Raw genomic sequence first — 17,481 nt, 5'->3', positions numbered from 1 at the left:
GATCAAGCAATCAAACTTTATTTATAGAGCACATTTCAAACAAATCGAATGCAATTCAAAGTGCTGTACAGACGATTGACAAAAATGTAGAATGTTAAAAATGGATTTAGAGACTAATGCACACCAAAACAACCAGTATAAAAGTTCAATGAATAAGAAAGCAATAAAATATGTTTATTTAAGATAATAAAAGATAAATAAAATACAAGGAAATAACAATAACAATACAAAATTATTAAATAAAAATGATGAAACGACACAAAATAAGCAGATTGTATCAAAAATAATGACATTTTAATAAAATAAAATAGCATAAAAGAGGTAATAATAATCAGCAATAAAATGTTGATTAAACAAAATAGAGCTTCAGCGACAGTGCCGTCGGTTTGGACAGCGTTATCAGCTATAACCACCGTATGAGAGCAGTGCAGAGCGGTGGCCATTAGCTAGCCAGTGGGGCACGCTCACATGCACGAACATGCACTAAAAGCATGCACGATTAGCCCGGCTATGTCAACAAAGAAACACACTCAGAGGGAGAGTGACTTCATTCTCTGCTCAGGGAGACATTACTCCTCTATAGCTTTACATAAACAATAGTTTGATGCTATATTAATGCTCTGGATATCGTATAGAGCACCTTTAAAGGTACAGTGTGTAGGATTTGGTGGCAGCTGGTGTGGTTGCAGATTGCAAACAACTGAGTACCCCTCCGCTCACTTCTCCCTTTCTAAGACTGCGATAACGTGAGTCACCGAGTGCTAAAACCGCGGTAACGCTGGCGGCTCAGAGGCCATCCATACCATAATAACACTGCTTTAGAAGCAACAGAAGTTGGTAAAGTAACAATGTGAAAGTCTCTCTCTAGAGCCAGTGTTTGGTTTGTCTGTTCTGGGCTACTATAGAAACACGGCAGAGCAACATGGCGGGCCGATTATACACTAATGAAACATAGTTATGAATATTATATTTATATTATATTCCATTCCTGCTAATAGATCCCCTGAAATCCTACACACTGTTCCTTTAAGAGAGGTTTAAGGGAAGGTTTGTATTACTGTGATCTTTAGTATGTCAAAATATGGTGTTATAGAAGCAGCAATAGTTCAGAATAAAATGAAGAACCTTGTTTTGTTGTTATTGTACAGTGTTTTATATATTTATCAGTCAAATGAACAGTCCCAGAAGCCGTTAGTGTAGTCTATATGCACAAGAGAATTAAATGATCTGCTGTTCATGGCCATTTGATCATGAACAATGTAATTAGTAAATCTCATATTTGTATAACCTATGTATCTAATCTTCGATTCAGTTGTAAAACACTGCTATGGTTATTTTAAAGTTTAAACCCCCTCTTGCCTTTTTTAGTTTTGGAGTGAGATACCAAAGGTCTTAAACATGATGTATTTCTAGAAAGCACTCTACAGCCAAACTTTGCTGCAGTAGAAAGCAGAAAGGACGGGAGGGGTTGATTGTAGCCGTACAGAGCTGCTCCACTCAGTACTGTAGTTCATCGAGGTCTCCTTTGACTCAGAGGGTGCTGTCAGCTACATGGAAATGCATCCAGTCAGGTGTCCTCACTTCAGATTTGTTTCTCTGCTATGGATGAAAAACAAACTTAATGGTCCAGAAAACTTGTTGGAAAATAGTCAAAATGAAAGCTGAGTGATTCAGAGCATCTGCTGTCACCCAGAGGAGTGAAACTAGTGTCTCTTCAAAATATTTTTTTTATATACTGGTCTCATTCAAGACCGTAAAAGGCGTGTAGGAAAAAAAATTATGACTCATGTTTTCAGTTATAATGATTGTTTCTCAAATTTATATCAGATCTTGTAAGGGAGAGGGGAGCGGGGGTTAAATGAGGTCGGAGCCTGCTGGAGCTCAGCTAGGTCTACTCAACCGTATCCCTTTTTGGCGTACCACCCACTTTCAGGCAGTGTCTCATGCCCTTACGCCACCCAAACAAATGCCATGCCAAAGAAGAGGAATTCACAAAGCAACTCCATGATGGAAAGTAGGGGATATCGGGGTCGGTTGGGATAGGAGGACTATGCCTATGTCATTCACCATGCTCATACTCAACAACAACACAACCTCCTCTCCACGCCAACCAGATAGAGCCCGAGCAACACGACCTCCTCTCCACGCCAGATAGGTAGAGCCTGAACAACACAACCTCCTCTTCATGCCAAACAGATAAAGCCAGAGCAGCACAACCTCCTCTCCACGCCAGATAGGTAGAGTCAGAGCAACACGACCTCTTCTCGACGCCATATAGGTAGAGCCAGAGCAACACAACCTCCTCTCCACGCCAACCAGATAGAGCCCGAGCAACACAACCTCCTCTCCACGCCAGATGGGTAGAGCCAGAGCAACACGACCTCTTCTCCACGCCAGATAGGTAGAGCCAGAGCAACACACCTTCCTCTCCACGCCAACCAGATAGAGCCCGAGCAACATAACCTCCTCTCGACGCCAACCAGATAGAGCCGAGCAACACAATCTCCTCTCCACGCCAACCAGATAGAGCCCGAGCAACACAACCTCCTCTCCACGCCAGATGGGTAGAGCCAGAGCAACACAACCTCCTCTCCACGCCAGTTAGGTAGAGACAGAGAAACATAACCTCCTCTCCACGCCAAACAGATAGAGCCCGAGCAACACAACCTCCTCTCCACGTCAGATATGTAGGGCCAGAGCCAGAAGAGACTCATCCAAACCACTTTAGTATGTTGTGTTGTTTGTCATCATGAGCTAACGTCATGTGTTGGATATTTCTTGGTTTGTTGGAAATTATTGAACATTCAGCACTTTATCTGTAGACTGTACATAAAGAGTTAGTGTATTCAACAGCATAAGATGAACCATAACGTAACATTATATCATCTGATTTGATCCTCTTAATATATCTATCTCTGTGTTCTCTCTTTCTCTGTGTGTGTGTGTGTGTGTGTGTGTGTGTGTGTGTGTGTGTGTGTGTGTGTGTGTGTGTGTGTGTGTGTGTGTGTGTGTGTGTGTGTGTGTAGGAGGAGAGCTTACAGCCTTTACTACCATATAAAGAAAAGCTCAGACTGTGTTGTTTTTTATGTTTAGGCCTACAGTACTTCACCGAAAAAAGTTCAACATTCTGTTCCTAGAAAACTAAATCATAGTAACTGTAATACAAACACTCCACTCTGCTTGATTTGTCTTTGGCAGGATGCACATGGTGCAACAGTATGACTGCTTTCATAAAAATGTAGAGAGTAGTGGGGTCGTGTAATCTTTTGATATTAAACCAAAACTGTTCAGATTTCTCTGATCTGTAACTCTACTGGCAACGTTCATGTAAATTACAGTTTACAGGATTGCATTACATTGATTTACACAATGTTTAATGCAATTTACTAATATGAGACTACTGCACTGTAAGATCATCTCATCAACTTAAATAAATATACTGATTGGATTGCTAAAGGCTTGATCAACAGTGCCAGCCGTCAGATGTCAAATTGAGTTCTTGAGTTCACCCATTTCCACAGTTACATGCACTCACAATAAAATCTTTAGGAGCAGCAGAAAGTGGCCTGAAGGGTATAGACCATAGACTGTCTATAAAGATGGACGCGTCTTCACTTCCTTCCACTGTACAGAAGTGAAGACAAACTATCCCAGATATAGGAGCTGCCATCTTGAGATTTATAAGTCATTTGGAGCCAGAGTCTGAGCAGTAGTGAACGGGTGGTGGAGCCGTGGTATCGAGGTTACCTGTCTGAACACCCTCCTGAACCAATCGCGATCCGGACACGAGTCAGCGAGAGAGAATCACCGCCGTCAATCATGACGTCGCGTCCCCTTTTTATAGCATCAAAAAGAATCAATCAATAATCATCAATAAAACCAAACTTATCAGAGAAATGAACACCTGAACATAAATCAGCGTGATAAGAACTACCACAAATGACAGAAACCATCATTGGGAAAAAATGTATTTGACGTGTACTTTGACTTTTTAGTTTGACCCATGTCCCATTCGCTAATATGGAGGGGGCGGGACTTATGACCGATACTGCAGCCAGCCACCAGGGGGCAATCAAGATGTATTGGCTTCACTTTTGGGGAGCTGTCATGTCGTCCATCTTTATAAAGAGTCGATGGTATAGACCCCTTTTCTGTTAGTAAACATAATGGCGTATGTTTGTGGGCGGAGCGTAGGTGGAGGCAGAATAATTCTCTGAACATGTTAGCTAATACAGTGCTACAGTAACGAGTCCTACGAGTCCCGTAAATGAGTTAGAATTTTAGTACTTCCAGTTCCCTCGTCTGGAAGTCAATGGGCTTTTTGAATGGGTGTTTAGTTAGATGACTGAAATAAGGTCTGTGGTTAACACAAGCTGAAGAGATTTTAACATTTTGTTCTTCAACATAAAATACATCAATCAACAAGTGACTTAATGAGACTACTGAATGTCATCACGCCGACTCGGCCACCTTTAAAGCCTCGTGGTGTGTACTCGCGTTCATGCGACCGTGGTGTAGTTCGTTTATAGCCTAACGAGGCAGACATTTCAGAGCCAGATATCTCAATCCATGGACAGATTAAACCAACTATCTGCATGGTCAGACACCACTGGAATTAATATTTTAAAAAAAGAAAGAAAATGCATGTTTATTTGTGATTTGGGTGAACTGACCCTTTAACATTTGGTCCATGAAACTAGATCTGATGTTAAGGTTTGGTGTATTAGTAATACACCTTTCTCTCTGATTTCATAACCTAAAATAGGAAGCTTTAACGCCGTGTTCAACTCCAACAATAACAGCATGTAACATCATAGTAAGCAACCTGCACTGTTGCACCCACCCACTGCTGAAGTCATTGTTTCTATACTAGCACATTGACGCAGCTCTGCTGTGTTTTCTCTGGCTGATAAAACACAGAGGGAGAGAGAGTGGTACACTCAGGAACACTGAGAACGAATAGGAGCGTGCAGCTCTCTTTATAAACTTCAGTGATGGATGTCTAAGAACTTGCAGCCAAGTTGGCACCTTCAGCTGTATTTTTCTGTTGTCCCAACATTGTACAATATTTTCCAACTGTTATTAATGGGAGTGAAAACAACCACTTTTCACCTTCCACAGTCAGGACACAATCAAGGTTTGAACCTTAATCTGATTGAATGTCATCATGTGTAAGCATCATACTGAACATTGAAGACATGCGGAGGACTGAACACGATACAAGTTGCAGAGTGTTCTGAACTGCCTACGAAATCGGTGCGCATGGGCGTCCATGTAGAGATATGCCAACTAATGTGAGCTTGGAGTGAAAATGGGCCGAGTTTTGCACTCAGGCAAGACGTGTGGTGACATCATCGACCACAGAGATTAAAAGATGACCTCAGAGATGAAGAAAAAAGTGGTCGACGACATAATCAAAAACAGACGAAAATGATGCGTATTGATAGACAAATCCACCGCAATCACTGGCATGACTGTGTTGGCAGTCATCATATCACAGAAACATTGCTGGCACATCTTCACAAATATGGCTCCGATGACCACTTATTGGGGTGAGCGTCGTGGCCTTTGCATGGGATGGAGCATCAGTAATGCTTGGCAGAAGAGCAGGACAGCTTTGTGCGAGATTCCCAGCACCGTTGTCAAAATCAGAGTTTTGTGTCTTAGCTTCGATACTCTTCGGTTGCAGGGAGGTCTAGATTTTAGCCGGTGCTCCTTGCATCGCAGCCAATTCCACCACTAGTCACTTGTGTTCATACACTCTTTGAGATTAATCAGATCAAACTTAAAAAAAAAACTGTATTGATTAAAATTGTGTTGTAGGTTATTCCCCAATTACCTGAATAGTCTTTTCCAACTTGAATGTAATGTGGGAGTAGCTGACGTTAACACTAGCTATTTATTAGCTATTAGGGTGATATACTGGGGTGATGCTCATGGCAACCCAGAAAATAGGGCATATTTAACAGGCTACATAGTTATGTAGTAGTGGACATTTTTGGTACATGTAGAACATAGTAAAAGTTGTAAATTTAAGGGTTAGATCCAGTGTGAAGTTCTATGAATAACATTCAACATACATATAAAAAGGTTTGAGGAACTGTGTAAAAGCACTTGTTTTGACAGTAAAATTACACTTCCACATACAAATGTTCCTCTTAGTTTAACTTCGTTGTCACAGCAGAACATTTAGATAAATCTGAGTTGCCAAAAACTTGAAAACTCGGCAGCAGGCTGAGCTGTGAAAACTAGATTTTTCCAGAAGATGGCAGTGTTTGACAACGCATTGAGATGACAGTCTTTCTTTGACATGTCTTTGTGCCCAGAGCAGCTGTCTCTCGGGTGGACTGCTGCTGTCTTCGTGGTCATCTACAAAAAGTATAAACTAAGAGGTGCACTTTCCTGAGGCTTCACATGGTTTAATGTTTAATGTCATTTACCACGACATAGGAAAGAAAGCAGTACAATGGTTTAGCTGGAGGTTCTAATTTGTCAGTTCCTGCAGTCTGGATTGTAATACAGTGACCACAGTATCAGGTAAAGTCCATATCAATACAGAAGTACCGACACACAGGACTGAACTTGTTTGAATCTATGGGGACAACTGTACGTTTTTGCAATTTGATTAAGTCATTTATTGAAAAAAAGAAAAGAAAAGATTACATTGCAAATGCAAATGCAAGTCCAACTGAAATGAAAACTGAATTCTACATCAGTAATACAGTAAATATTCACTCTGAATTCCAGATTATGACAGGCAACAGCAATAATTATCATTACCAGTATTTATAGGATATTAAATCCTATCGAAAATAAATATATATATATCATTTTATATTATATAAAAATTATATATTATAAAATGAATAAAAAAAAGATATAATCAAATTTTTAACCACAATTAATTGCATGATTTTCCATAGTTAATCGTGATTAATTGCAAATTATTTGCAAATTTTTTTATCTGTTCAAAATGTACCTTAAAGAGAGATTTGTCAAGTATTTAATACTCTTATCAAAATGTGAGTGGTCATCAATTAACAACACAAAAAAATTACAAATATTGTCCAGAAACCCTCACAGATACTGCATCTAGTATAAAATATGCTCAAATCATAACATGGCAAACTGCAGCCCAACAGGCAACAACAGCTGTCAGTGTGTCAGTGTGCTGACTTGACTATGACTTGCCCCAAACTGCATGTGATTATCATAAAGTGGGCATGTCTGTAAAGGGGAGACTCGTGGGTACCCATAGAACCCATTTACATTCACATATCTGGAGGTCAGAGGTCAAGAGACCCCTTTGAAAATGGCCATGCCGGGGCGCCCCACTTATAAAGGCTCTGTCCTCACTGCAGTGGCTCGGGGTTCGAATCCAACCCAGGGCCCTTTGCTGCATGTCATCCCCTCTCTCTCCCCCTTTCACAACTATCACTGTCACTGTCAATTAAAGGCAAAAAGTCCCCCCAAAATAAACATATTAGCCGAAATTTAGGTTGAGTTTGGAGCGTTATTTAGCCTCCTTCGCGACAAGCTAGTGTGACATGGTTGGTACCAATGGATTCATTAGGTTTTTCTAGTTTCATATGATACCAGTATCTTCACTCTAGCTTTACAACTGAAAACCCACTACAACCTAAAAATCATAATTTGCGTTAATGCGTTGAAGAAAGAAGGCGTTAATATATCGCGTTACCTTTGACAGCCCTACTTTTAACATCAGGAAGTAAAATGGATTCACTGCGTTGCCTCTGATAAACACCACTGCACCAGTATCATAAAAATCGTAATATTCACAGTTTAAATTTTTGTTCACATAACGCCTCATAATTACAATATGGAAAAAATATGATACAATAAAAAATCTGAATCTTTGAAGTCCTGTCAGGATCAATAAACTCTATCCCTGACATTTATGTATGCTGCTGTATGCTGATGGATGGAACAGATCTTAGGCCTACATGAAAACTGTTGATCATCCTCTTGTGTGTCTGTGTGACAGGCCTGCACACTCTCAGTGAGGCGTGAAGCTGCTTACAGTTAGTACAAGCTGAGTGCTGCTTCTGCTTTCAAAATAAAAGCACATTTCTTTACTCTTCTGGGTAAGATAATGTTGCTATGTGTAGCTAATTGCTAGTAGGAAAATTTGAATAAATCAACAACAATTTCTTTTTCAACAATCAGTTTCTTGAACATAGTCTTTATTTCTACCATAGTTCTTTGGTGCCCATATTACATGTGCTGTTTGAGCAACAGTGAGAAACAGCTGGTGTTGTTTCTAAATTTAGAAATCAGCCATGTTAACAGCTTTCAACAGGGGAAACAAGTTGCATTTCATTCCTACCCCGCCCAATCAGTTGAAAACAGTGTTTGCTATATTTTAGTCCTGAAAAAGTTCTTTTAGCAAGAGATTTTTTTTAAAAACCTGTAAAAAAAAGCCCCTGAATCAAATCACTCATTCTAGCCCTTTATGAGAGGCTGCTGTTGTGTAAAGCACTACAACTTAATTTAATATATGTAAATAATAATTATTGTAATTAGGGCTGTTAAAGCTAAGTGATAATAACGTGTTAATGCAAAACAATTTTTAACGCCACTAATTTATTTAACGCATTAATGCAACTTGCGATTTTTTAGGTTGTAGTGGGCTCAGTTGTAAAGCTAGAGTGAAGATACTGGCATCATATGAAACTAGAAAACCATGTCATGCTAGTTTTTCTAAAAGGAGGTTAAATAACGCTCCAAACTTACGCTAAATTGGCGAGGAAAACTGTCATGGCCATTTTCAAAGGGGTCCCTTGACCTCTGACCTCCAGATATGTGAATGAAAATGGGTTCTATGGGTACCCACGAGTCTCCCCTTTACAGACATGCCCACTTTATGATAATCACATGCAATTTGGGGCAAGTCACAGTCAAGTCAGCACACTGACACACTGACAGCTGTTGTTGCTTGTTGGGCTGCAGTCTGTCATATTATGATTTGAGCATATTTTTTATGCTAAATGCAGTACCACTCCCATGTTGATAAGAGTATTAAATACTTGATAAATCTCCGTCAAAATACAAGACCTTTAATCAAATTACTGGAAACTAATTGACACTAATTGACCAGAAATTTCAATAAAGAACTAATGCTTGGATTGTGTAACTTTAGGCAAAATACAGTAGCCTATGTTTAAACAATGTGTAGATGCTGTTTGCACACAGCAAATAAAGCATGCACTGCTGTTAAATTATTACAATTGAATTGAATACCATGAAAATCTTCTCAACTGCCTATGAGTTCATTGCAGGCAAGTACTTTGACATATTTAATTAGCTGGTTTAGCGGGCATTCCTGGATCTTTTATGAACAAATTGTTTCTCAGTTTAATTTCTTGGTAATGTGTTTACCACAATGTCACTATGGTGACATGCTATGATAGAAAAATGGATACCTATATATCCTAATTATTGACTATTTTATATTGAGAAATAATAAATAATAAAAAATATTCTATATTTTTCTTTTTCTGTATTGGCTCCCATGTCTGCTTTGCTGCTTCAGTTGTAAAGTAGAAGTAGTTTAATTAATGATGGACATGAATTACTTGTTTCTGTGATATTTCTTTGATATTTTGTAACATTTTGTAGAATTATGATGATCATTTGATTGCTTCCCATTGGTTGTTGATACCATTTAGGTGAGGCCACATCTGCCTGTTTGTCTGTTTGTAAGCCCTGATGAAGACCTACAGTGGTCGAAACATGTTGGCTTTTGAAATGATTTAGCCGCTACAATAAAGGCTTTTAATATATTCTCTTCCTCGTTGCCACTTGTTTTGATATTTTGGAGTGCCTGGATTGCCTTCCTGATTTCCCCCCTCTTTTTCAACCTCACACACTCACACACACACTCACACAGGTGGAACATTGGGTTTGTATGAACTTGTATTAATAGTCATTCAGTTACATTAAGAAGCTGTGGAGATATGTATGAGCTAGTTTAGCTCTGCTTTCTGTAAAGAAAATGATTGATTGTGGATTGATAAATAACATGAATTGTTTTTATTTTATTATGGAAAGTTGATATTTGGCCCAGACTTGTAACCATATAGAATCATATAGGGATACACTATTTTGGTTGTGTCAGTTAACACTATAGAGGGCAGATTTGTTCCCAAATGAGGGGGTGGTGTCATTTCATGATAGCTGAATTTTATTGGATATAATTTTTATGTGAGCACCCAACACTTTTTGACTTACGACTGAACACACAGAGCAACCAGTTATCGCTCTCTTTCCACATATCCCAATTATTGTTGTTTTCTCTCCTGCAGTCAGACATGAGCCTGCAATACTCGAAAACATTAGTTCAATGTCTGGCTTTTTATTGTGAAAGCTCCAACAGGAAGTCCACCTCGTTTCATCCCGTGTGTGTTGGCGGGCTTTACTTCAGGGCGGGAGTACAGTCTTCCAGCAGCACAGCTCTGGAGCGACTCTGGCAGCCGTGGCGGCCGCCTCTCACCCTCCCACGTCCCGCTCTCAGTACCCGGGCAGTGCGCTGCTGATGTCGCCATCACTCCCCCGTTCACCCTCACTACCTCCGCTGAACAGCTCCTCTCTTCACCGGGGCTTTCACGTGTTACCCGTTAACCGCGAAACAACAACTCTGGACTTCCCAATAAGCCACCGAGTAGTGCTCCTCGTACCCTCCGTGTCTGAATGACGGGTGGTCGGTTCGACTTCGACGATGGTGGCACCTACTGCGGAGGCTGGGAGGACGGCAAAGCCCACGGCCAGGGTGTGTGCACCGGACCCAAGGGCCAGGGCGAGTACTCGGGCTCCTGGTCCAACGGCTTCGAGGTGGTCGGGGTCTACACCTGGCCCAGCGGGAACCTGTACCAGGGCTACTGGGCGCAGGGGAAGCGCCACGGACTCGGCGTGGAGAGCAAGGGGAGGTGGATTTACCGCGGAGAATGGACCCACGGGTTCAAGGGCCGGTACGGGGTCCGGCAGAGCCTGAACACACCGGCCAGGTACGAGGGCACCTGGAGCAACGGACTGCAGGACGGGTACGGCGTGGAGACGTACGGGGATGGAGGTGAGAGGGGGACAGCACTGGGGGACATCACTGGGGGTACATCACTGGGGATATCACTGGGGGACATCACTGGGGATATCACTGGGGGACATCACTGGGGACATCACTGGGGATATCACTGGGGGGCATCACTGGGGGACATCACTGTTGACAGCACTGGGGACATCACTTGGGACATCACTTAGGGACATCGCTGGGGGCATCACTGGGGGACAGCACTGGGGACAGCACTGGGTACATCACTGGGGGACATCACTGGGGGCATCACTGTTGACAGCACTGGGGATATCACTGGGGGACATCTCTGGGGATATCACTGGGGACATCACTGGGGGACATCACTGGGGACATCACTGTTGACAGCACTGGGGACATCACTGGGGGACATCACTGGGGGCATCACTGTTGACAGCACTGGGGACATCACTGGGGGACATCACTGGGGGCATCACTGTTGACATCACTGGGGATATCACTGGGGGACATCTCTGGGGATATCACTGGGGACATCACTGGGGGACATCTCTGGGGATATCACTGGGGACATCACTGGGGGACATCACTGGGGACATCACTGTTGACAGCACTGGGGACATCACTGGGGGACATCACTGGGGGCATCACTGTTGACAGCACTGGGGACATCACTTAGGGACATCACTGGGGGACATAGATTCTGGTGGAACATTAATAATAATATGTCTATTTATAGAAACTACTGCGGAGGGAAAACATTGTGCACGTGTCCAGTGACCACACATCAACCCAAATTTCACATTGACACACACACACAACCTCACAAACACACACACGCACACACACACCAACACAGGTGGAACATTGGGTTTGTATATGAACTTTGCATTAATAGTCATTCAGTTACATTAAGAAGCTGTGGAGATATGTATGAACTAGTATAGCTCTGCTTTCTGTAGAGACAATGATTGATTGTGGATTGATAAATCATATGAAGTGTTTTTATCTTATTATGGAAAGTTGACATTTAGCCCAGGCTTGTAACCATATAGTTATAGTATCATATAGGGATACACAATCTTGGTTGTGTCAGTTAACCTTATAGAGGGCAGATTTGTTCCAAAATGAGGGGGTGGTGTCATTTCATAATAGCTGAATTTGATTGGATATCATTTTTATTTCATTATAGCCATTTTATTTTGAAAATGCCCCTTTTTAATGTTGTTTAATGGCATTTTATTCTAACACATTTCATCATGACATAATTTAGAATAAGAAGAGGAACAAGACTTTACTATTCCCTCTAGAGGAAATTCATTTTTTTCACTCTCTTGTAATTTTTACACACGGTAACACACGCACACACACACACACACACACACACACACACACACAGGCCCGAAATACACATACCGGTACGCACAAACAGGACATGTATTACTGTATGGAGAGCTATCAGAGGGCTGCATCATAGGATGGCACTCCAAGCAGTTGGAGGTTCGGTGCCTTGCTCAAGGGGCACATCTGTAGTGCCCAGGAAGTGAACTGCCACCTCTCCAGCTACCAGTCCACACTCCATAACTGGTCCGAGCTGGACTTGAACCAGCGACCCCCTGCTCTGACATCCACTTTGATGTGTTGCTCCACATTAACAGAGCCCCCCTGGAAACACCTGTTGTGGAACCTAACTTTGATTAAAATTAAATTTCCCCAAGGCAAGTCCCCCCATGATGGACTGAGCTACTGCTGTCCCATTTTTCATAATGTCCCTTTTGACGACAGTGGTGTTGTCACCGCCCCTCTCACCTTTCAGCCAATCACGTACTGTATTCCCCTCCCTCTCTTAAAGCAGCAGTGGGTAGAAATGGAGCAAATATGATTAAAAAAAGGTTATATTTATAAAACGGTCACAATATCCTGACAGTAGTGCATGAGACGGGTAATCTGAAAATAAAAATCATGTGTCTCTGTGTCCTCCGGTGCTTCTAATGGCATCTGCAAGATTTCACAGACCGGACGAAAACAACCAATCAGAGCCGAGCTGGAGTCTGCCGTCTCTGAGCAGCTGTCAATCACTCGCAAAATCCAAATGGTCAAACTAGGCAGCGCTGATCAAATATGAATCAATATTCTGTTACTGTTAGGGATGCTTATTTTGAAAAATGTTCTTAACCGATAACCGACCCTCGTTAACCGATTATTAACCGTTAACCGACAAGATTAGTGCGTACTCTGACTTTTCAGAAAATGTCTACTTACGAGGTCGTGAACGTTTCAACAGGGTTCATTGGGACTCTTCTTGTGAACACGGTAAACACGACCCCATTTGAAGGCACCACATGACATTGTTGTTACTTTAGCTAACAGGTGCTAACTGGCTAATTCTGGTAGCAGTTGTTGAGCTGGCTAGCTGAAGAGGCAGGGGATATGTGATTGGCCGAAAGGGGACATGATTTGGAATAAAAAGTGACATATTAAGTCCAATATAACTCTGTTATTATGAAAATAAGAAGCATAATTTTTTTTTTAATTATTACATTATTTCATGAGCTCTTGTTTAATTTAAATATGTTCAACAATTTATTCAAGTTATCATTTATTTCAGAATTATTATTATTATTATTTTGTTTAATATGGAACACCTTGTAGCTCCATACTTATCCACCATACTTGTTTGGTTGTTGTTGAGCAGTCAGTTATTTATACCACAGAGTTCTTATGGTCATCAACATGCTGTATTTCTCAGCTTGTAGCAGGAGGATTAATGTTCAATGTGCAAGTCAAATTCATCAATTTACCAACATTATGAATGACGTGTCTCCCATTATTAACTTGTATTGCATTTTTTTATAAATGAGTTATTTGAATCCTATACTGAGATTAGCCAACAAGAATGAATCTGCCCTCGGTCCAGTCTAGACAGTATAATTAACCAGAACATATCTGGAGTGAACCAACACGTTAAATCAAATATTTAATGCACTTAGGCATAACAATGAATTATCCTATATTTATCTAAGACAGATAGTTTCATGTGATAGTTGAACTGAATAAACTGAGGGACACCAACATGTGGTCAGCCAAGTTCTCTCTCTTTTGCAGTGTTCAATTAGTACTTTATCATATATTTACTTATGATTTAATAGATTTGTTGAAATACCACTGAGTAGAAATGTACTTCTTTTACACAGCAGACATTTATGTATCAGGATTTTCATTGCTTTTTTTGTCCTGGGTAACTCTGGCACAGTTAATTGTGGAAGCATTATATGAAGGAATATGTAATGTCACTATTTAAAAAGTGGAACACACACTTTTTCTTTTTTTTAGGGCTGTAGAAGTTAATGCTCCAAACTTGCGCCAAATTTTGGCGAGGAAAAACTGCCATTTTCAAAGGGGTCCCTTGACCTTTGACCTCCAGATGTGTGAATGAAAATGGGTTCTATTTATTACTTGGGTACGTTTTGAACAGATGCAAAAATTTGATTAATTTGCGATTAATCACAATTAATAATGGACAATCATGTAATGCGATTAATCATGATTCAATATTTTAATCAATTGACAGCCCTAATTTATACACATAGTTTTGTTTGGTCTCTACAAATATGATGAACTATCGTAGCTCTGGCTCCCCAGATATTTATATTATTCATATTTTTCAACAACATCAGGCTAGGCTACGATAAGCTTTCGTGACACAGCTTCATGGAAATTTTGAACAAATTTCACGTATTGGCATCTTTGCATTGACTTAGTATGTAAGTCGAAAATTGCGCTTTGAGTTTGGTGTGAACACACAATTAAATTATGAAGCCTCATTTAAAAACGTACCAAACTAAGCTGTAGGATGAATTGCTAGAGCATTAACTGGAACTTTGAAAGTGTTTACTTTCACTTTTTACTCCGTATTTTATAATTCTTTCTCACCACTTCTTACTCTAGTAAAACTCAGTGCTGTGTTCCATTAATGTATAGCACTAAAGGGTTTGTGGAGCCACTTTTACCCACTACCGGTTATCTGAAACCAGTTCTGCTCCCCAGCCAAGGGGCCTCTCTCTTTCCTTCCCTCTCTATCTTTAGCTCTGTCCTGCACCTTGATGTGGAAGGAATTAATCCATCTAACTTTGTCAAATTGTTCCTAACCAATGCATTAGGATTATGCCAATCAGACTCTGTGAGACTGCTCATTAAAAACAGCAGTGCTAGTGTAATATTAGCCTGTTGAGCTAAGAGTGTGCATTTGCCAGGTAATGTGTGTACAGCGCAGTAGGTAACAACAGATCCAATGACACCTTTCAATGTATTACAGGGGTTCATAGTAATGGACTTTTCACTGAAACTGAATTTAGTATTTTAGTTTCATTTGAACCTCTAGAACCCTGTATAGTGGTCATTTTCCCTTGAGGAAGTAAGGACATTTCTCAAATACAAATTGAGGGGAGAAATGACTGCAGAACTATTGCTAAGTATTGCTCTCAATAGTCCTCCTTTAGTTTGGTCTCTGTTAAGCTGCTGTGGTAAATTAAAACATAATATTATTTCAAAATATTTCCCATGCTTCTGTGGAGAAGTCAGAGTTCTCTGATTGGGATTAAATGCACTGTTGGGAGGCTATTCTTTTCAGGAAACAACTGTTGATTCACATAAGTGCTTTCAACTTCACTGAGATAGTGCTTTTAGGCTGTGCCTTTTAACACACAAACAGCAGCACATCATACAGTATGTGCTCCATATTTCAAACTGCAAATCACCATAAAATGGCTGAATATACATTAAAGCTAATATGTGTTAGTAAATGAATGGAACACCTCTGCATCAGTATCTTTAGAGAATATATATTGATGATATTGATGCTCATGAATTAAACTGCAACAGAATGTACAGTAGAGCGATATAGAGTACAGTACATGGGCACCACATATGATTTATGAATTGACCTCATGTCACATTAACAGGGGTTAAACACTATATTTATTTTATTATTCATTTTTTTACTTAGACTTACTGACCAAGAAGAGACTGAAAAATAAGGGGTAAGAGGATCCCAACCTGGGGGTTGCGACCCCCACAAGGGGTCACAAGTTAAATCTGAGGGGGATGCAAGATTCTTAAAGGGATACTTCACCCCCAAAGTGTGTATATCAAGTACTGTGCCCGTGTTACCTTGAATTCTTGAAGAACACTTCTCATGCCTCCACGGTGAATGGAGAATCCAAAAACGGAGAAAAGTCTTGAATGAATTGAAGTAAATGAGGACCGCGTTTAACAAGAGCTAGACTATATACAGTAGGTTTGGGAAGTAGAGAGCATACAACTGGATGAATGAGACTTTGATTGTGTTGATATAGTTTAGCTGTTGTTAAACGCGGCCCCCATTTACTTCAATTCATCAAGAATGTTTTTTTTTGATTCTCCGTTCACCGTGGAGGCATGAGAGAAAAACAAAATTTTCTTCAAAGAATTCAAGCGAACACAGGCTGAGTACTTGATATACAGATGTTCTACATCGTTTCTATCGCGATATAGGCTAGGTCTATGTTTATTAGGCTTTAATAGGCTTTACTATGTGGTTATTTCATACTTTATAGACTATTTATTGATTGAATTACCAGAAAACATGCTATATCGTGATATATATGGTTATCGAGATATGAAATGACCTACTGTATATCGTGAGAGAAGATTTTGGCCATTTCGCCCAGCCCCATATTGGATGTTGTTTGGATGAGTTTCAAGCCTTTTAGAAATAAATTATATGCAAACCGAACTAAGAAAATAAATTAGTCTTTGGTTGTACTGGTAGAAAAGCCATGGAGTCCTTACAAATGAAAAGTGAGATTGTACAGGAATAACAAAACAACAAATGTGCGGTGGAGACTTTTACTGGGAAAGTGGCTGAATGTCCGCGACACTACACGCAGCATCTAAGTTATCTATCTGCTAAGTCAATGCTCCCGGACGGGTGAACCGGGTATTCAGTTGTCTGTTGTGCTCATACACTGCAGCTGGTGCACCGCTGCATGCGAGGCACACATCTTTTCAGTTAACGGTTAATAATCGGTTAACGATGGTCGGTTATCAGTTAAGAATTTTTTTCAAAATTTGCATCCCTATCCAAACTGGGCTTTAGTGAATCTGGACCTTCATCTTTACTGGCTACTTGCGTGGAAGATTTATGGCAAGTAAACATGCCGACACTAACTTACTAATGTTTTTACTAGGGATGCTCATTTTGAAAAATGTTCTTAACCGATAACCGACCCTCGTTAACCGATTAATAACCGTTAACCGACAAGATTCGTACCAGCTGCAGGAGCACAACAGACAACTGAGAACCCAGTTCACCCGTCCGGGAGAGTTAACTTAGCAGCCACGGTGCTTCCTGTAGTGTCGCGGACATGCAGCCACTTTCC

General features: G+C 40.6%; 1 protein-coding gene across 2 annotated transcripts in view; it reads left to right on the top strand.

Annotated features, from left to right (window-relative positions):
- Nucleotides 1-10,403: 10,403 nt before the first annotated feature.
- LOC141777713 (junctophilin-1-like) overlaps nucleotides 10,404-17,481 on the top strand; it is a 51,391-nt gene continuing 44,313 nt past the window's right edge. For both annotated transcript variants that reach the window (XM_074652227.1, XM_074652226.1), the window contains exon 1: nucleotides 10,404-11,089. In XM_074652227.1, coding sequence (XP_074508328.1) covers nucleotides 10,711-11,089 — 379 coding nt within the window. In that variant the 5' untranslated portion in view covers nucleotides 10,404-10,710. The remainder of the gene's footprint in view (nucleotides 11,090-17,481) is intronic.

This window comes from Sebastes fasciatus, chromosome 11 (genome assembly GCF_043250625.1).
Source record: "Sebastes fasciatus isolate fSebFas1 chromosome 11, fSebFas1.pri, whole genome shotgun sequence".
NCBI lineage: Eukaryota > Metazoa > Chordata > Actinopteri > Perciformes > Sebastidae > Sebastes > Sebastes fasciatus.
This window is presented reverse-complemented; position numbering and strand designations above follow the sequence as displayed.